Genomic DNA, 21,709 nt, shown 5'->3' with positions numbered 1-21,709 from the left:
GACGGTGCAGAGCTCAGAAAGACAGTCTTCTGTGGGCTAACCTCACTACCACCTGTGACAGATGGATCCAAGCACAGTAGCTGGCAGGAATTACTGGAGGCAGTAGCTGAGGAGCTTCATGGGGCCTGGCAAGTACCTTCCAGGAAGCAGAGCTTCTAGTGCTGAGAAGGGTCCTGGACTACCAGCTCCTGAGACAAACCAAACCAGTACCTCCTAACAGCCGATTAATCTGCCTCTCCCCTGAGTTTGACGAGTCAGAGTTGGAGGCCGCTTAAGTCTCATTGAGGACCATGACCCTGCTACAGTGCACCCCATTGTCCTGTATCCCAGTCACCAGAACACTCGGCTGCTTATTAAGGAATATGCTACTTGGTTGTGTCATCCAGGACCAGAGAGAGTGTTTGCAAAGCTCCGCCAGAAATTCTGGATCCTAAGAGGCAGAAAGGTGGTGCGAAAACACCAGCAGATATGTCAAAAATGCCATAGGTGGAGGTCTAAGCCAGCCTGCCAGAAAATGATGGACCTTCCCCCTCCTCGACTCAGGCTGTTCAACCAGCAACCAGCATTTCATTCATGTGGAATGGATTGCTTTGGCCCCTTCCTGATCAAGGTGGGGCGCCATAATGAAAAGAGGTGGGGCCTCCTGTTTAAATGCCTTACTACAAGAGCCGTGCATCTGGAGATCCTTACTTCTGTCAATAGTGACGCCTTTCTCATGGCCCTTCGAAGGTTCATTGCCCGCTGTGGTAAGCCTGCAGAGTTATACTTTGACCAAGGCACTAACTTCCGCGGGGGAGAAACTGAACTTAAAGAGGCTATGGGGCAGCCAGATGGCTCCTTACCCCAAGTTGTTTATCCGGAATCTGAACTGTTGGGCAAGAGGAGATGGAGACATTCCCAGGTGTTGGCAGACAGGTTCTGGACAGCATTCATCAAACATTACCTGCTTGGGCTGCAGACCAGAGGGAAGTGGCAGACTCCTTCTCCAGACGTCGAGGTTGGAACAGTAGTGATGCTAATCGATCACCAGTTACCACGCTCATCATGGCCAATAGGAAAGGTGACCAAGGTCTTTCCGGGCACTGATGGCCGAGTGAAGACTGTTGAATTACAGATAAAGGACAGAGTTTACACCTGATCTATCACACTGTGCTGTCGGAGGTTTAAGACCATGACAACAACCCCGATGATCCAGATGGACCCTAGGCGGCCTTTCCATGGCACAAATTTGGGGGTGGCTTTGTTGGAAAGGCCGTACCTGTGCGCATGATTCTGTAACATTCCAACCGTCACCTCAAGGTGGACGCGCAGCAGAGCGAGAGGGAGACAACAGCTGTGTGTGTGATGTGTGCGTCATTGCTGAAAAGTGAGTTGTTCGGTGTCATTTCTATATGTTTAGATACCTTTGAGCATTGTATGTGAGATATGTTTGAGTATCGTCACGTAGTTTGCTTAGATACATGTTTAGCGCGAGTCAATAGAACCTCTCATTCACGAAGATTATTTCACTTTGTAAACCCTTGTAGTTCGTGATTAATGTTGGTATCCACTTAAACTGTAACATGTTTTATATTTCCCTATTCTAGCATTTGGATGTGACATTATTTTGCCTTATTAGACCCAATCCTGACGATGTATGCTATGTGTAAGATGTGGCACATTTGTAATTAGATTAGTGGGCACATTTGTGGAAAATTCCAGAGCCTTTGTGTGCATTCTAATGTTAACTCAGTTAGCCACTAGGTGGCACTGTTTTTGCATTTCGCTGGTAAATACTTTTGTGCCATTAGAATTAGCCACTATAGTACAGAAATGTCAGTTTATTCTGTATTAATGCAAATTCTTAGTTAAATTGATAATGGGAAATTGACAGACATGTTCTTAGTTTGTTCTTGTTTATTTCAGACCACACACACATACAAGGAAACAAATATATTCCTAATCACCTACAAATAGATGACTATATAAACCTATAGTCATTGGTACATACCAAAGTGTACTCTATTGTGCTTTGCTGTGCTGTGTAAATCCTTCAACAACTCGAATAAAGTTCTGGATAGAATGACATTGACTCCTTTTTGTTCTGACCGACACCCCAGTGAGACACCCATATTAAATACATCATTCCAAATACAGTCCTACCATATTTACCAAATCAACACCTATTTAATAACCAGGCTGGTCAGGATGGGACCAATGGAATGCAGAGATGAGTCTCCAGGTCCAGGATGTGACGAGCTGGGACCCAAGAGTGCTCCTCAGGACCTAACCCTCCCAGCCTACCAGGTACAGGAGCCCCTCCCTCAACACCTCAACTTGAGAAGACACTTGACAGTATAAGCCAGCTTTCCACCAATGAGGCAGGTGGGAGTTGGGGCTCTAGAGGTGGACTATAGGAGTACTATCCTTGACAGGTTAAATGCGGGAGACGTGTAAGGTGGGATGAAGCCATAAAGGGCGTGGAAGGCTAGGGTTTATGACTTTGGAGATGGGGAATGGGCCAATGAATCTGGGAGCAATCTTACGGGGCTCCATCTTAAAGGGAATGTCCCAGGTGGAGAGCCAAACTCGCTGATTGGGTGAGTATAGGGGTGCTGTGGAGCGCCTCTGGTTAGATGCTTTTTAATACATTTTATAGGTTCCAAGAAGGGTTGAGAAGGCCCTAAGCCAGGTGCAGCAGCACTGTCTGATGAACGCCTGGTCAGAGGGCACACTCATCTCCCGCTCCAGTTCCTGAAACAGTGGTGGTTGATAAACTATCAAGCACCGAAAGGAGGACAGGCCAGTTGCGGAACTGGGGAGAGTATTGTGAGCCTATTCGAGCATATAACTGCTTAGACCAGAAGAAAGGCGCATGAGAGAGGATACATCATAGAGCCATTTCCATCTACTGGTTCTTACCTTCTGTTTGGCCGCTGGACTGCAGATGGAACCCTGATGATAGGCTGGTAGCTCTACTGTTCAGCTTTCTATTTGGCAGTGGGAAGCATGTGCGCAAGTGTGCAGTCTTTAAAAGCGCTCTACAACAGACAGAATGACAGTGTTACCTTCTGAGGAGGGCAGACCACTGACAACATCCAGGGATGTATGGGACCAGGGTCGATGAGAAACTGGCATGGGATGGAGGAGACCCCTGTGTTGGGAAAAAATAGGAAAAGCAGCCACAAACTCTTGTGTGATTTCCTCCATGGAGGACCACCAGAATCGCTGACGGAAGAAGGTCAGGGTGCGCTGTAACCCCAGGGTGATAGGCCAGGTGAGAAGAGTGCCTCCTCTAAAGGACCTGAGAGCGGAGATGATCTTGCACAAATAGGCGGCTACCTGGACAGTAGAAAGGGCTATCTGCTTTTCACATTGATGTTGTTCAGTCATCGATAGTTAATGCAGGGCAGCAGAGTCTTATCCTTCTTATCAACTAAAAAGAAGGAGGATGAGGAAGGACGAATGATGCCAACCGCCAATGAGCCGCCGGAGTATTTCTCCATTGCTTGCACCTCTGGAGCTGACAGTGAGTACAGACAACTTGTGGCAAATAGATGGCCTTCCAGACAATGAAAAAATGACACAGTGTGTGTGTGAGTCCATCCAGAATGAGCATGGACTTATTGGCAGGAGGGCATTTCAGGGAGTTAAGCCTGGCCCACCAGCACCCTCTAGATTACTGGTGAGCGTTTCCTTTTACTGGGCAGGAAGTGTCCAAGTTGGCCGCAGTACATACAGTGATTCTCCATGTGGCGCTGACGTTGTTCCTATGGGGAGAGGCGGCTCTGTCCCAGCTGCTTGGGGCCGCTCCAGGGCAAGGCAAGTTGCTGGCTCCATGGTGACAGGAGAATAGAGGACAGGTGCACGGAAAACAGTGGATTGGTAGGCTATCTCTTTCTCTCATGCGGTTTAGCTCACGAGGCAAATTTTCAAGCAGCTAATCCTTAATCTTATTAGACAAACCATGGTAACAGGGAGGCAGGGTTTCACTAACTTTCAACGACGATTGTTTTGAAACTAAATGGAGTAGATAGCTACCAGCCAGTCCCACCTGTCCCCCCTGCAGATTCAGCAAATCCTTTGCTGGCTCCCAGCCTGAGGCTGTGTGGTAAAACACTCTCCCACCCTGCGGTTTCCAACAGCTTGGCCCGGTCAGTGAGCAGAGAGATTATGTACGCTACCTTGGAGCGTTCAGTGGAAAAGGAGGAAGACTGAAGCTCGAAGGCCAAGGACCGCTTGATTAAAAAAAGTTTGCAGCCGCCAAGCTCAGCCCAGTAGCGCTCTGGAGGGGAGACCTGAAGTTTTGGCCAGAGATGGCACAAGCAGGAGGACTAGTTGATTGGGCAGCAGCCAAAGTAGCAGCTGATACCTGACAGAGCAGAGTGAGCCACTGAACCTGGTCATGGAATCTCCAGATTTTTGTCATGGCCTGCAGAGGATTCCTTGAGAGACCCTGCAATAGCAGTGAGTTGATGCTCATGTTGGCGTAAAGCACTAGCCTGTGCCTCCACCTGTTGTAGCAAAAATCTACGCAGGCAAAAGTGCAAAGGGTCAGGCTGAAGCAAAAATCTGAAAAACACTAACTTTGCAAAACAAATCACTTGCATTTCCATGCACAAACCAGACACCACTAAAGTTGTGGACAGACACCGTTAGAGCAGAGCAAAGTCTCGCTGACCAGAGCAGATGTAGTAAGGTCGCTGGCGTAACAATGTCTGATTATTTAAATTGAAGTGAATGTTTTTGTGTGGTTTGTGTATGATGCATTTTGGTATGCTTGGATTTTTCTATGTGTGAAACAAAATCAAACCAAGGGGAAATCGCTCCAAGTTTACAAAATCATCAACTGATTGGTACCATAGCAAACAAACTATATGTGTGAAAACGCCCTAAGACAATCTGGTGGAGGGCTAGTGGAAATAACTTGTAAATATACTGGAGCTAATGAGGGAATGGGGAACCGCTGAGTGGGGAGGATGAGCAGGTGAAGTGAATCTAGTGATGGGAGGTCAGGCAGAGTGGGAGTGGCAGGGTCTGAAATGACAACAATTAGACACAAGCATAAACAAGCAAACAAAAAAAATTATGAGCAAACATACATTCAAAAACTATGACAGCTTGATTGATTACTTGACTGAGTTTAGTAGTTTAATAAACTACTACTTTGCTAATCCTGCAGCGCTGGTAAATCTAGCATGGAAATGTCCCTCTATTAAGATTGTTTTAAGTCTATTATATTATTACATTTTATACCATGGTCTGGATGAATACTCAATTGACCCTTCACTAAGCCACGCCCGAAAACCGCCACAAGCCAATCGTGGCTTAGCAACCGTAACTAGGCGCGGGAGGTAGGTCAAGCTTTCGAGTGAGGGAAACATGCCAAAGCGTTGTGCGTATGGATTGTGCAAATCTGATACCCGGTATCCTAAAAGTTTGGACGGGGTGGTGGAATTTTTTTCCTTCCCAAAACCTAAAACCCAAGGGGAGAAATTTCGGGCATGGATCAAGCAGTGTGGGAGGGCCCATTCACAACCAAATGTCGACAGGATTAACAAAAACACCTACGTTTGTTCCAAGGTAAGAACACGCTAATGTTAGCTAGCTAGCTAACTCAGCACAGCATTGCTTGGAAATAATGACGGTTCTTTGTTCATAATGAATATATTTGAATGTAAAATAAGATGATTAAAGGCAAGACGGAGGCTCACTGACATAAAAATATAAGCAGGAGAATGTTATCATTGCAAAGTGGTTGGGCTAATGTCTTGTGTTTATTCCACAAGACTTATAGATAAAGTACTGTTTGTTTTCCCGGCTCTCGTCAGACAATGTTGGATCTGGCCGAGAGCGGTAGATCTTTGTGTAGCACGAGATGGATGTATAAAATACAATGTTTAATGTGTATTTAAGTGATTAGACAGGCTGATTGTGGTTAGTATAGGTTTTTAGCAGTTAGACTGCTTCATTCTCTTCCGTGTATTTTTGTTTATTATTCAGTTCAGAGTGTTTTAGTGAGCTAGCTTACATGCTATGTTTTCACATGTATCTGCGTTGGTATTCTCCATTTTGTGTCCTGCACTGCGCCTGTATAAGTATATGTATGTTCTCTTTATGTTGTTAGGCGTGTGCTAAGGGCATATGACCAATGCTGTGTTTCTCCTCTCTAAAACACTACAGGTATGTTATTTGCACAGGACTTAAAGTGATGGTTCAGAATAATTCACCCTAGGGTCCTTTGCACCATGACCTCGAGCCAAACACCCCCCCAGAAGCTTTTTTCACCTGGGTCTAACATTGGGAGAGTTAGCTAGAGTAGCGTTATCAGCTGAATAGCTTAGCACAGGGGCTAACGGACCCACGTTTGTATCTTGTAAGTTACCCCACTAATAATGCCCGAAATGATACCAAACGTCTACAAGTAGTACAAATAGGTTATGCTCTCATAAAACGATGGATTGGAAAGTTTGTAAGTACACCAGAATTTATTTATTTATTTATTTATACCTGCGCTGGTGGTCTAGTTGCTACTAGTCTAGTTGCAGTCTTCTCCTGAACAGCGGTGGCGCTAATGAGCAAAGGCTACTGACGCTGCTCTTTCTACTGACTAGAAGAAGAAGAAAAAGGTAAACAACGGCAGAACTGGCAGCTGCATTGACGTCAATGCTTTGATTTGATTCAAGGGCCGTGCGCGACCTCGGCTCGCACGCCATAAATCGGACGCGCGGGCAGATATTACATCATTTTTACGTCACGATGTCGCGCGCCACCTTGAATGCGTCTACTGTAAAAAAAAAACTTTATTCTGATTTAAATTGTGTATTTTGTAATGCTGTGAGGTTGCAGTTAAAGTGTGAGTGTGAGACATGTGAGAGCAGTTTTATATAGGCTATATATTACAGAAGTATTTTTATATTCTTATGTTGTATTTTTGCATTTATTGTTTCATATGTTGGGATTTTATTTTATTGAGAAATGAAATTATTTCTGAGACGATGTTGGATCTGGCCGAGAGCGGCGTGTGTTAAGGGCATATGACCAACGCTGTGTTTCTCCTCTCTAAAACATTACAGTTTGCAGCAGCAATAAATGTCCTGTGCCAAAGCCAGAGTCTCCAGTCGTCTGCTACACACGTTAGACACAACGCAGGTAACCGGTACTGAGGCCAGGCCGGTTACACTTGCGCTGGGACCTATAGGCTTTAGCTTCAATTTTGATGAAATTATTCTCTAATCGGTTGCATATTATGTCGTGGATATATCCCTTGAATGTATACTGCAGTCCCTTTTGTCTTGCTCTCTCAGATATTTCACCTGTTCACCAAAAATTACTAATTATCTCCTTGGGAATGTCTGAAACCGGTGCATACATACTTTGATAGAGGTGCCAGGCACGAAAGCTTGTCGGGCGTAGCAACAGTAACTAAGGAGGGCAGGGCTTAGTGAAGGGTCAATTCTAAGTAAAAAAAAGTGATATAGGACACTTACTAAAGGAGTTCCGGTGAAACTAACTGTTTACCGTTCTGAATCAATGCACCACATTAAAAGAAAATGTGGATCTGTTAAGTGTAGTCTTTCAGTGCCACGTCCTGTAAACACCACAGGATGGCGCTAACACATAAGCTGCAAGAAGTAAGTTACACTGCACCTCTAACATTACTTTGATTGTTTTACAGTGGTCATCCCATGCACTGTTCAGATCACTACTTTAGGCTGCGACAGTACACATAGTGTATTAGTTGTTTGTGAACGTAATATTAATTTGGGGATAATGACATGGCTGGATAGTAGGGATGCACCGAATATTCGGCCACCGAAAATTTTCGGCCGAAAATGGCCCAAAAGGGCATTTTCGGTTTTCGGACGAAATACTTTTATCACCGAAACAATACGGCCGAAATGTTGTGATGACGTAAACAGAAAACGCGACCTGCACGTGTGTCAGTATCCGCTCCGTTCCACCTGCAAAGCGTCTCCTAAGCAAAGAGGTTGAGACGGACCACGGAGTGAAAACAATGAAAAGTACGCTCTTAGAGTCTGTCAGCACACGTTTCAGTGAGATCTGTTCGGATCCTCTGCACTTCATCGCGACTGTACTTGATCCGCGTTATAAAGACCATTACTTGGATGCGGAAATAAAGCAGGGCGACGAAATGATCCAGGCCGCGATGAGACGGAGAACCCGCGTGGAGACGGAGACGAGCAGCGGCGCGCAGGAGATCAGAGCGCAGAAAAAAGACTTGTCTCGCTGCACCAGATGAGGGGCATGCACCCTCGTTGTCTGATATGTTCAGTGAAATCCTGCAAGAAAGTGCCTCAATTAATAATAATAATAATAATAATAATAATAATAATAACAATAGGTAAGCTATTCTGTTCTTAGGCTACTGTATACTGTGACTATCAGATTGTAGCCATATTTCTGCTAGATATTTTTTTAATTAAACTTTAATATTAATTTATACAATTGCAATGCCTTTATTTTAGTAAAGTTAGTACACAGTCATAGCCATAAATGCAATGGTACTAATAATTGGCTTAATTTCTTTCGGTGTTTTGGTTTCGGTTTTCGGTCTTGGTTTCCTCTTTTTTCGGTTTTTGGTTTCGGCCAAGAATTTTCATTTCGGTGCATCACTACTGGATAGCTAGCTTGTCTTGTTGGAAACATACTGTCAGATTATATTTACTGATTGCCAACTATACACATTGTTATTGATTTGACGTAAGTTTTGCTTGCATAACGTTAGCTGTCTGGTTCGTAGCTATCTGAGCCAAGAGTTCAATGAGCTGAGCAGACTATAAATATCTCCGCGCAGTGGACACCTTGTCGGACATTAACCCTTGCATATTTTATGGTGTATGTTCAACGGTTGAACCATTCACCTGCAGACGAAGAAATACATAGGTGAGTGGAGGTTCTTGTTCTTGACTATGGCTGTGATGACCAGGATATTCTCCATCAGGGAAATGATACCCAGGATCAGAAAGACCTGAGAAGAATAAAATACAGTGGAACAGAGAAGAATGGAAGAGTAAAGATGAGCAGAAAAGTAAGGTTTATAGTGTAAAGTATGGCTCCCAACCCAATGTAAAGCAGAGAGACCTGGCACTAAAAACCTTTCTGAAATCAAAATTGACTACTGATCATTATGTATATAAAAGTCTAAGGAACAAGGTTACCACGCAGCTTAGAAAAGCCAAGGCAAATTTTTATTTAAATCTGATTAAAGATGCAAAAGGAAATAGTAAACTCCTTTGGAAAGGTATGGATAAATTACTTGGAAAAGAAAAAAAACATTGTGATCGTGTGCAACTGAAAATAAATGGAGTTATTTTAAATGAGAATACAGAGATGGCAACGCATTTTAATGATTATTTTTTAGATTCTGTGCGGAACCTGGCAGACACGTTCCCGAAATCAATTTGTGAACATAGCCTTACTTGTGATGAGTCTCTCTTTAAATTACTTCATGTAGAAGATGTGACAGTTTTAAAAGTAATATCACACTTAAATAATAGTAAATCTAAGGATATTTTTGCCATTGATTCTGTGTTTTTAAAAGAGCACAAGGAAATTTTAACTCCAGTGCTAACTAAAGTCATAAATCAGTCTATAAATGAAAGTATTTTTCCTACAGCTTTGAAAACAGCTATAGTAAAGCCTATACACAAGTCAGGAGACAAGCTCCAGGTCTCTAACTATAGACCTATAAGCATTCTTCCTACTATTTCCGAAGTCTTTGAAAAGGTGGTTGCAGCCCAGCTAGTGGAACATCTTGACTACAATGCTGTATTACATCCTCTCCAGGATGGTTTCAGAAAACGATACTCAACGGAGACAGCATGTTGTTATTTAATAGAGGAAATAAAATCAAGTCTGGATAGCGGAGGAGTTGTAGGGGCGGTCTTTCTTGACTTGTGTAAGGCATTTGATACAGTAAACCATGAATTACTGATAGATAAATTAACAAATTTCTCTATTAGTATAAGTACAATTAATTGGATTCAATCTTTTCTCAGTGCAAGGCAGCAGTGTGTATCAATAAATAATGTATTATCTCCCTTACGAGCATGCACTATGGGTGTGCCGCAGGGCTCTATATTAGGGCCCTTGTTGTTTTCTCTTTATATTAATGATTAATGATAATTTTCCGTCTGTGTGTAATAATGCCAAAATGATAATGTACGCTGATGATACAGTGGTGTATATTCATGGTAAAACTATTAAGGATGTTGCCCGAAAGTTAACTGAGGAAATGAAAAAGATTTCTATTTGGCTAAAAAACTCTCATTTAACTTTGAATGTTGACAAAACGGTCTCTATGTTTTTTACAAACCGCCGTAAGCTCTCGTCATGTAAAACTGATCCAAAAATCATAATTGAAGGTCAGGAAATATCAAGGGTTGACCAAATTAAATATTTAGGAGTCATTCTTGACCCAAATTTAAATTTCAAAAAACATATTAAAAAGACAACTAACACGTTGAAAATCAACATAGCACAGTTTAAATATATTAGGAACTCTTTGACCATAGATGCATCTAATTTATATCTAAATGCGATGATAATTCCGCACTTTCGTTTCTGCATGACGAGTTGGTCACAGGCATGTAAAACAGCATTAAGGCCCCTGGAAACATTGTACAAAAGTTCTCTTAAGGTTCATGACAAGAAATCTCGGCTATTTCACCACTGTCATATTCTTAAAAAACATAGTATATTAAGTTTTGAAAACATAATCATATATTCAAATATCTGTCTTTTGTTTAAGATAATAAATGGTATTGCAGCTCCTCCGGTTAAAAAGTATATCTTACTGAGCTCAGAAATTACAACTCGAGCGACTCGAGCGACTGCTCAGGGTGAGTGTAGGATTCCACAGTGTAAAACGGCATTTGGCAGCTCAGCTTTTTCAAGTGTGGCTATCAGACAGTGGAATAAGTTGCCAACAGAGCTGATAACGTGCAAATTTTAAAAGGTTTTCATGTCGTGCCAAAAAATGGCTTCTTTTAAAACAAACATGCTCACATAATGTATAGTAATTGATGTGTATGTGGGAGTGTATTAGTAAATGAATGCTGAGGAATGAATGAAGGGTGGGATCATTTTAATGCTCATTTGAATGTTGGTTATAGGATAAATGTTTTTATTCAATTAAATTTGTTGAGATCAGCCTGCCCAGGGACTACAGGTGGAAACTAGCACATGTGCTACAACCTGGTATAATGCATTTCTCCTGTCTAAGGTTAATGTATATTGTATGTTGTCCCTGTTTAAATAAATAAATGAAAGAAATGAAAGAAAGAAAGAAGTGTTGTTAATCCCCAAATGACGGGATAGTTAACAAAATAGGAAAGAGGAAGAAAAAAATACAACTATGCAAAATGTTGTCAATATTTTTTTCTTCTCGAGAAATACTGAAGTGTTTTACCTCATCAGTACATTAAACTATAAAATTGAATCAATGTATCACTCCCATGCCAAAAAAGGTTAGGAACTAGTGGATGGTATTACGGTTAAAGTTACAGTAGAATAGCAGAATATTAGTAAATAGTGAACAGTTAATTTGATCTAGCAGAATAATGTACAGTAGAGCACAAAACATTTTTGTGTTTGTACACAGCAATGACATGCTCTGTGGGCGAAGCCTAACTGGTGGCAGACAGTCGCGGTGGTGTCTATCATTTTTCCAACCTACTTTGGATGAAACCACAGCCACTGAAAACTTGATGGCTGTGTTCGTTCAAAAAATTCAGGTTTTTCAGACAAAATTTAGACAAGAAGTAGTAGGGTTGGCCTTTTTTTTTTTTTTTTTTAATGGTCTGCCTTGGTAGAAAGAGGGAGGCTGGAACAGCATAAGGAGCTGGCAAATTTTCACTTCCTACTCTATGAATTAAGGCTTTTTTTTCGACAAATCCAGAGTTGTGATTATGATTGTAGGAATAGTGGAATGACTACTTTTACTGAGTTTAATATGAGTTTGAATAAAGATGTTAGGGGTAGTTGCCACAAACACTGCCACTACCAACCAGTTGGCTGTTCAACTTTTTTTTTTATAACAGTTTGTATTGGTTTTCCATTAAACCAAGTATCTTTGTTTCAGCATATATTGGAAAAAAAGGCTAATTGTTTTGTAACCAGCTTTGCATTATAGTGGAATTAGCAAACTAGCTAGCTAACTAGCCAGCTGTCCCTGAAAAACAGTAGATCATCATTATTTCTACTGTTTTTCTGCCACCACAATGCCTGTGCAAGTGCAGTGACATAACTATGACGTCTCCTCCAAACTGGTTTAGAACACAATTAAAAATAATGCATTTGGGTCTTTAATACCACACACACTGTGCATACCTCTACAGCAATGTGGACCTGCTCGCATGCTGCAGGTTTGAAAGTGCTGGTCTTCTCTGGTTGCATTGGAAGGGGCAGGGTGTAGTTCAGGTGAAAGTAGGAGTAAGCCCTGGTGAAGTTACCCAGCAGCGCATCCGCTTGGTAGGAGGACTCATCAGACAGATTCATCCCTGCTGTGGCTCTGGTCCAGATCACTGTTGCTCTACTGTGAATACCATTTTTTAAGGACGCAAAGGAAAACAGAAGTGAGACTGTCATATTTGTGAAGCTCAGACCATATTTGCTTAGCTTTGCCTCCACACTAACTTCAATTAACTTTTAAATTCCTGTTTAACGATTAATGTTCTTTATATATACCAGCACCTTGGCGTTAAGGCTTTGGGTTAACAGCATGACAGCGGTTCCACACAAGTCACTTATACATAAAGTGTGTACTCATACATAAAATACAAACACAGACCTCCCACTCTCTAAACAACAGGCTAAAAGAAACACACATCATCTGAATGGTAAAGTTGCTTTTAAGGGCAAATATAAACACGGAAAAAGAGGGAAACAAAGGGTGACAGTCAGCTTCATTGAGGCAAACTATGGAATTGCAGCTTCTCTGTGGTTAAAAAAGGGGTTGCCATGCTTTGAAAAATGTATTTGTGGATCCACTCAGTGTATGCTTAATTTTTTTGAGTTTACGAAAATGGAGAACATCTCTTATCCGAGCCTCCAAGGGTGGGGGGCAAGCTGACTTCCAACAAAGTAGTATAAGCTGTCTAGCTGATAGTGTTAAGAAAGCCACAAGGTTTAATTTTAGGCAGGGCCACTGTGGATGGCAGAACCCCAAAGAGAGCTGTTAATATTGCTGGAGCAAACAGCACCTAAAAGTAGCAGATAATGTTTAAAAGATATTGGACCAATAGTTGTAAATAGACAGGCAGGACCAAAACATATAAATAAGTGAAGCAGGAGCTTGTCGACACCTGTCATAGACAGGGTTAACATCCGGTTTAATTTGAGAGAGTCTGACTTTGGTCCTGTGAATGTGGTGGAGAATTTTACATTGAATTTTGATGTGCCTGATCTCTTCAAGGAAAGTGCTTTTTTCCTTGTTCTTACTGCTGATTTTAAGATATAGGTCTTGCTTTTAACTCTTTTATCCACAGCATTGCTTCACTCGCCGGGCTTCCTGTTTACGAGTGACGACACGCTACATCATCGGTCGCCGCGGAGAAACGGAAAACCCGTACTGGATTTCTTCAGTTATCATACTTAGGCCTGTTTCTTGGCTTCCCGGGTCCCACGTAATATTCTGTCTTTCCACGTCTGGATGGTGCGACGGGAATGGAGAGAAAGAAGGGGTTGCTCCTTGCCTCTCTTTGTTTTTCTTTTTCTTTGTCCTTATTTATTTTCTGGGGTCACCTACCACTGGAATGGCTACTCCGGTCCAGTGCTTCAAGTGTGATTCATACAAGGGCACGTGCGCATCTGGCTGTTCACTTAATGTCGCATCATTCCCTCTGCCCCTATTCTTCCCCTCTGACACTGTTGACTTGGTCTGCCTGTCCAGTATCATGACGTTATGTGACAACTTTACCACTATCTCTTGTGTGCTCCAAGACTCAAGAAATCACTTAAGCACAAATCATACCTGGAAACTCAGAAGGGCTGAAAAAGGGGACACATCATCCCCCCCCCCGGAGAAGAAAATAAAGGGAAAACACAACATTTTCCCGGTGCTAAAACGATACTTTATATAACTTTATAAATAAAGGAGCACCTTGTTCAATTGTATTTGTCTGTTCTGTATGTTCAAAAATATAAAACAATAACAAGTTGATCTAAAAATAAAAAATGAGCCCAAAACGACAGTTAATGTTATGGTTAGCTCTCTCTCCGCCCTGTGTTGGGTGTTTTTTCCCTGTTTGTCTGTGTTCGTCTGTGTGTTGTCTGTGTTTTTCCACCTGGAGTGCTGGAGGTGTGTTCAGAGGAAAGTAGGTCAAGGGGCGTGGCCAATTCAACACTGCACAGCCGTTCTTCACAGCTGCAGCTCATCTACAAGATTCATCCAGCAATACTTAAACCCGGGCTGATCACTTCTTTAGGACCAGCCAGGAGTTCCCCCGCCCTGACAAAACCCACTTTGTTTCTCTGAGTACTCTTTTGTTGATTAAAACCCTTACAAACTGCTTACGTTGTCTGTGTGTGAAATCTCTGCGTTCTGGGTCAGAACTAGCCCCTAACAGAACGAACTGGCCATGGACCCTGCAGAGATTTCACACGTAGCAGACGAAGACGGCATCTGTCGAGCCATTAAAAATCAAGTAGCTTTGTCAACACGACCAGTTAATCCATAAACTACTGGAGACCAATCAGCAATTATTCAATCAAGTAACTCAGCTGTCTGCTCAACTTGCTACTCTGTCTTTTCCCAGTGCTCCTAGTGCTCCACCCCTCCCTACTGCTCCTCCCTCTCAGTCTGCTTCCTCAGCCATGGATTCTGCTCCATTCACCCGGGAACCCTCTGTTACAGCCCCTGAGCCGTTCACTGGTGAATTGAACAAGTGCCGAGGTTTCCTGCTTCAATGTGGACTAAAATTTCAAACGAAGCCACTGTCTTTTGCCTCAGAATCATCTAAGGTACACTATGCACTGGGGTTACTCAGGGGAAAGGGACTAGTTTGGGCAGAAGCTATGTGTTCCAATCTCACTAGTTTAACCTTTTCAGATTTTTCCACACGGTTGAGTACCGTTTTTGACCACCCAGATCATGTCGGAAACGCTTCCAAGAGCCTGTTGGACCTCAGGCAGGGTGCAGAGAGAGTGGCTTTGTGAGATTTGAGAGTGGATTTTTGGACATTAGCAACAGATTCCAAATGGAATGTCGAAGCATTACAGGGAGTTTTTGTGCATGGATTGAACCCTTCAGTTAAGGCCGGGACACATTAGGCCAACGGCTGACCATTGACAGAAAACCCTGTCGATATGATCAGTCGCGTCCCCGAGGTCCTAAAAACTGCCACAGAACACACCAAAAAGACGAGAGGAGACGAGACGTAATACATCTCCATAACAGCAGGCGGCGCACAGTCTTGTTTCTCTGGCTATTAAGATTGATAACAGGATCCGGGAGAGGAGACGGGAGAAGAGTGGATACGCACACATCCCTGTTCGGGTTTCCAAGGCACCTAGACCCAGCTCCTCATCTCCCTGTAGAGAGCTCTCGGCAGCACTTGTCTCCGCTACGAGGGATGAGTAGGAACCCATGCAATTGGGTCGGGCTCAGTTCTCCCCAGCTAAACGCTTGCACCGTCGACAGGCAGGTGAGTGCCTGTACTGTGGTAACTCCTCCCATTTCCTCGTTAATTGTCCTGTACGCCCAAAAGAAGAGGCTCGTTACTGCGAGTGGGTACGCTAGCGAGCCCAGTCCCTGAAACTGAACCCACATCCCCTCGGTTGTCACTCCCTGCAACTCTCCAATTAGGTACACTGTCACTACCATTCTCGGCCCTTATTGATTCGGGACCCGAGGATAATTTCATTGACTTAAATTTGGTTAAGCAGGCTGACATTCCCCTCGAATCCCTTCCATCCCCTATCAATGTGACTACCATTGACAGTCAGTTACTGGCCAAAGTTACACAGCAAACGGTCCCATTAACTCTCATTGTTTCCGGTAACCACCGAGAGGAAATAACTTTTAAAGTAGTGTCAGCTTCCTCCTCGCCTCTCATTCTCGGTTGTCCCTGGTTCCGTCTACACAATCCTCAAATAGACTGGCAACACAAAACGATCAACAGTTGGAGTAGTTTTTGTCATTCCACTTGTCTCGGTTCTGCTATTCCTCCCAACATAATAACCCCAACTGCATCTGAGAAACTGCCTGATCTGTCATCGGTCCCAGAAGAATATCTGGATTTAGCCAGTGTTTAACAAGGAAAAAGCATTGTCTCTGCCACCCCATAGACCCTATGACTGTGTGATTGAGTTGTTTCCAGGAGCCCCATTGCCGTCAAGCCGACTCTACAACCTGTCCAGACCTGAAAGAGAGGCGATGGAGAAATATATCACAGAGATTCACTGGCTGAAGGTATTATCCGCCCATCATCGTCTCCTGTGGGGGCAGGGTTCTTCTTTGTGGACAAGAAAGACAAGACACTACGCTCCTGTGTTGATTTTCGCAGTCTGAACAACATTACAATGAAAAATAAATACCCTTTGCCACTCAAACTCTGCTTATTAACCTCTTCAGGGTGCCACAGTCTTCTCTAAACTGGACCTGCGCAATGCCTACCATCTGATCAGGATTCAGGAAGGAGATGAGTGGAAAACCGCTGGGACATTTTAAATACCTGGTAATGACTTTTGGATTCCCCAATGCACCAGCAGTATTCCAAACAATGGTGAATGATGTTTTGAGGGACATGTTAAACCGTTTTGTCTTCTTCTACCTGGACGATATTTAGATTTTTCCTCAAGTCCCCTGAGGAACACGTCTCCCACGTCCGTTTAGTCCTTAAACGCCTCTTGGAAAAAATGCTTTTTGTAAAAGCCGAAAAGTGTGAGTTCCGCCATGAGTCAGTTCCCTTTCTTGGGTTTATTATAGAGGGACAGGTTTCTGCAGACCCTGAAAAAATTAAAGCAGTAACTGAATGGCCCATTCCCCAGACTCGTAAACAGCTACAATGTTTCCTGGGTTTTGCTAACTTTTACAGGAGATTCATCCAGGGTTTTAGTCAGGTAGTTGCTCCCCTCACCAAACTCACTTCCCCTAAAGTTCCATTCTTGTGGTCTCCTGAAGCTGACCAAGCCATGAGTACCCTGAAAGAACTGTTTTCCACCTCCCCTGTGCTCATTCACCCCGACACATCATTGTCACTTATTGTGGAAGTGGATGCGTCAGATTCTGGTGTTGGAACTGTTATCACAACGCTCGCCCACGGACCAAAAACTCCATCTGTGATCAGTTAAAGAACTTTTTTAACAGTTATAATGTGTTATCTGACTTCCAATCTGGTTTTAGAAAAGGGCATAGTACGTCGTCGGTTTAAAGTTTTAAATGACTTTGTTGAATCCATGGACAATAAGCAGCCATTTTTAATGACCTTTCAAAGGCATTTGATACCTTGGACCACATAGTGCTTAAACAGAGACTGTATAGGGCTGGGCTTTGTGAACAAACTGTCAGCTGGTTTGTTAATTACCTTACAGACAGAACTCAGTGTGTGCAGGCAGAGGGCAGCATTTCTCGCAAAATAACAAAAGGTCAGTCTTGGGGCCACTGCTATTCATCCTCTATATCAATAATAATTGATCATAATGTGTCTAATGTAAAATTTCATTTTTATGCTGATGACGCTGTACTGTATTGCTCGGCCCTCTCCCAGTTACAACTTGCTTTTAACAAGCTTCAACAGAATCTTTATGATTTAAAACTTGTTTTAAATGCAGAAAAAACTGCAAAAGTCATGCTTTTTTCAAATTCGAAATCTAAATCAAATCCGCCTTCAATCCTCACTTCCCAGGGTACGAAAACTGAATGTGTTTCTAAGTACAGATGTCTTGGTATTTTAATTGATGAATCTCTTTCTTTTACCCTTCATATTCAGCAGCTAGCAAAAAGATTAAAACTTAAAACACTTTTATGTCTGTACTTGACTATGGTGATGTTTTATACATGCATGCTTCATCACAAAGTTTACATGAACTGGACACTGTATACCATGGATCTCTGAGGTTCATCACTGGTATGAAAGCCCTCCCCATTTTGAACTGTATGAACGTGTTGGATGGCCTTCTCTATCAACACAGAGACTTCTACACTGGCATATCTTCATATACAAGGCTATTTTAGGTCTCCTTCCATCCTACCTTCTGACCTATATCAGTGTAAATAGTACCGGGACTTACAATCTTTGTTCCCAGGATCTTTTCCTTCTGTCTGTACCAAAGGTTAGAACTGAGCTGGGGAAAAAGGCCTTTAAGTGTGCTGCTCCCTCTACATGGAACAAATTACAGAAATCCATGAAACTTACTGAGCCGGGGCCTGTTGCACAAAACCATGAAAAGGGATTAAGCCGGGATATTCAGATTATCCTGGATGAATTTAGCTTTGACTTGGTTGCACAAAAGCAGGTTGAATTAAACCCAGCCAAGTAACCATGGCAATTTATTCTTTGCAGCTAGCCTGGTCCAGAGCAGGCTAACAGGCAGGCTAAGATTATTCCTGGAGTCTTATGTGTTAAATCAGCTGCCGCTCTGATCCGAAATTAACCTGTTTAACAGTTATTCCGTTGTGTTCTTCATTTTATTAACATTCATTACTTGTCACTATTGCTGTCACGAGTTTGATTTAAATCCTACTACTGCAGACAGTTGTTGAGATGGTAATGGTAAAAAGTGGGACGATACGGAGGAAATGGGCTTTTCCTCCGCTGCTGTCCCCGTGAAATGTGCGCCCCGTTACCGTGTACGTGAGGCGGGGAGGCAGGGGGATCCTCCCACACCGTGCAGCGGACTCTAAAAGCGGACTTTTAGCGTCAATAACGATGACAATGGCACCTGATCAAACGTCCTTTTTTACCAAATGGGAGTGAGAATGTGTTGGAATGCCACAAAGCTTCTTAATCATTTTATTTTGGGGCTGTCACCTGTCATCTTGGGAGTGAGAAAAAGAAACATGAATAATAACAGGCTACATTGTTTTGCAGATGCTTACAGTGTGTATTGAAGTCTCTTCGTTTTCTAGTTTTTGTCCAGTCACGCTTGTTCTGTATGAACATTAATTGTAGAAAGATATTTAGAATTAGACATAGCTTATGGAGATTTGTGCATATGGTTGTAAAACATCGCATTATGAATAAGCTTTGAAATTATTCCTTATAAATTTCCCAGGAAGAAGAATTCCCTCTGCTCACTTTTAAGGCATAGACTAAATAATAATAGCCTACATTTTATTTATATAGTGCTTTACAGGCTACTCAAAGACACTTTGCACTAAAACCAGCACATTTAGCACATAAAAACAGATACAGCAATAAAATCAACACATAAAACAAGCATATTAAAGCAATTAAAACGTGGAGTGACTGAGTAGATTATTTTAAATCCATACGTATTCAGTCGGTCCGCTATTGTCTGTCGGGCTTTTTTTTCATTTGATAACTGCCGTATTTCCCTTTTTGCATATATGTTTCACCTCCTCGTAAATTTCCATTAGAAGCTGCTGCTCAGCGGGTGAAACATATGCTGCACACGTCTTTTCCATTTCTGCATCAGTAAATCTGTGATCGATACCGTGGTCTATTTAAGAAAGCCATGAACGTGCACTTACAGTATCCCAGCTATCTACTCCTGGCTTGACATAGCTTCACCTACTTATCCTGGCTTGGCAAACGTGCAACCGATTAAGCCGCGATGAGCGGATCACACTAAGTCAAGCTGCGCTTTTTCAGTTATCCTGGATTTCTTTATTCTACTTTTGTGCAACAGGCCCCTGGTCTCATAAGTTGCTTTTAAGAGGATGTTGATTGTCTTGGAGGCAGCCACATCTGGCTGTAGATGTTTTGCCTGATGTGTTTAGGATTGTGGTTGACTTTGAAGGATTTGCTGTTTGAGTTGTTTTATGTTTTTAGTGTTTTTGTGTATTTTGTGTATTTTGTGTATTTTGTGTATTTTGTGTATTTTGTGTTTGTATGTACTGTATGTGTGGTTGTACTGCTGCCTGTCTTGGCCAGGACACTCTTGAAAAAGATATTTTTAATCTCAATGAGTCTCTTCCTGGTTAAATAAAGGTAAAATAAAAATAAGATAAGATCTTTATCTCAGCAATATCCCCTATAAACCTACTACATTTGGTAAATAAAGTAATTTTCACTTTGCAGATGACCATTGCATTAAAATAAGTAAAAATAATAATAATAGTAAAAAGAATATATATTAAAGCTGCGAGCAGCGATGGACGGGCCCTCGCGCCTCGGCACGCGTCAGGGTTACCAGCGGACTCTGCTCCTTGCGAGCGTACATTTGCGCAGCACTCAGACGCCGCAAACTGTAACCAATGAAAAGGGAACTCCCCGCAGAGTTTAACGATACCTCACAAGACTCTACGTCATACGGTTCATTAGCTGTGAAAAGGGGCGTGGCTAATGCATAGGGGGCAGGTCAAACCATCACCAATAAAGAAGGAAGTCTGCTGAGTTCAATGATACCTCACACAAGACTCTACCTTAGATGGGTCAGCATTTATTAAAGGGGGCGTGGCTTCAACATAGGGGGCGGGCCAAACCATCACCAATCAAGAAGGAAGTCTCTGCTGAGTTCATTGATACCTCACACAAGGGTCTATCTTAAACGGTTCAAATTGTATGAAAGGGGGCGGGGCTTAAGCAAAGGGGGCGGGTCAAACCATGACCAATTAAAAACAAAGTCTCTGCTGAGTTCAATGACACCTCACACGAGACTCTACCTTAAACGGTTCAAATGTTATGAAAGGGGGCGTGGCCTGAGTAAGTGGGCGTGATCATATCATAGGGGGCGGCTCAGTATCACACGTAGACCACACATACTGGCCCTCATTTATGAAACGTGCGTACGACCTAAAACAGGCGTAGGACGCAAAGCTCGGCATTTATCAATTTCAACGTGAGCGTAGGCTGGTCTGAACTCGTGTACGCAAGTTTTGGAGTCAGTGTGGACTTGCGGTGCAGCATATAATCAGTTTAACAGGAGAAGGAGAAGTCATCAGTTGATCACTTATCAGCAATGGCAGATCTGGCTCTTTTAGGCCCTGTTTACACGATGACGCTCTCGGGTGAAAACGAAAAAATATTTTATCGGATGTGCCTTTCGTTTATACGGCGACGGCGTTTTTGGGGCTTAAAAACGCAAAAAAGTGAAACCACCCTCCAGAGTGGAAATCTTAAAAACGCTCCACCGTCGCGTTACCGTCTAAAGGGTAAAAACGCAAAAGTCTGAAGAGGTGTGGAGAGAGACGAGAAAAAGGCGTCTGTTGTTACGGAGTAGGCTACAGAAATTATAGGCTCCTGTTAGAATTTCAATGTAATGGCTCAATATTTAAATGATTTCAACAATGTGGATAAGGTTGTTATAGTTCGATGACGATATGTAGGCTATTCATTTGAGCCAGAGCAAGCAACAACGTTACGGATGAAGAGAGAGAGAGAGCGAGCGAGTGGCAGCGGTCAGCGGTCAGCGGGCAGAGGTCAGCCGTCAGCGGGCAGAGGAGGGTCTGCTTCAGCCTCCTCTGCCCGCTGCCTCTCGCTCTCAAGCAGCGGCTGAAGGGCCGCGAGGCTCAGGGTATTGGTAGTGCTCCCGTGGGTGCTGTGTTGTGGCTTATCACGGTCAATTGTGCCGGTCATCATCA

The 21,709-nt window shown here is 42.9% G+C and overlaps 1 protein-coding gene across 2 annotated transcripts in view; it reads right to left on the bottom strand.

Moving 5' to 3' along the window:
* The window catches only part of LOC120562920 (melanocortin receptor 5-like), a 119,316-nt gene that overhangs the window by 56,768 nt on the left and 40,839 nt on the right, over positions 1-21,709 (bottom strand). Inside the window, exons 2-3 of one of the 2 annotated variants that reach the window (XM_039806870.1) lie at positions 12,334-12,538; positions 8,865-8,971 (exon numbers count right to left, since the gene is read on the bottom strand). In XM_039806870.1, the coding sequence (XP_039662804.1) occupies positions 8,865-8,971; positions 12,334-12,501 (275 nt within the window). In that variant the 5' untranslated portion in view covers positions 12,502-12,538. The remainder of the gene's footprint in view (positions 1-8,864; positions 8,972-12,333; positions 12,539-21,709) is intronic. The other variant, XM_039806871.1, reaches the window with a different exon arrangement.

This window comes from Perca fluviatilis, chromosome 7, assembly GCF_010015445.1.
Source record: "Perca fluviatilis chromosome 7, GENO_Pfluv_1.0, whole genome shotgun sequence".
In the NCBI taxonomy this organism is placed as follows: Eukaryota; Metazoa; Chordata; class Actinopteri; order Perciformes; family Percidae; genus Perca; species Perca fluviatilis.
Note: the sequence above shows the minus strand (reverse complement) of the source record. Positions and strands in the feature narration are given on the sequence as shown.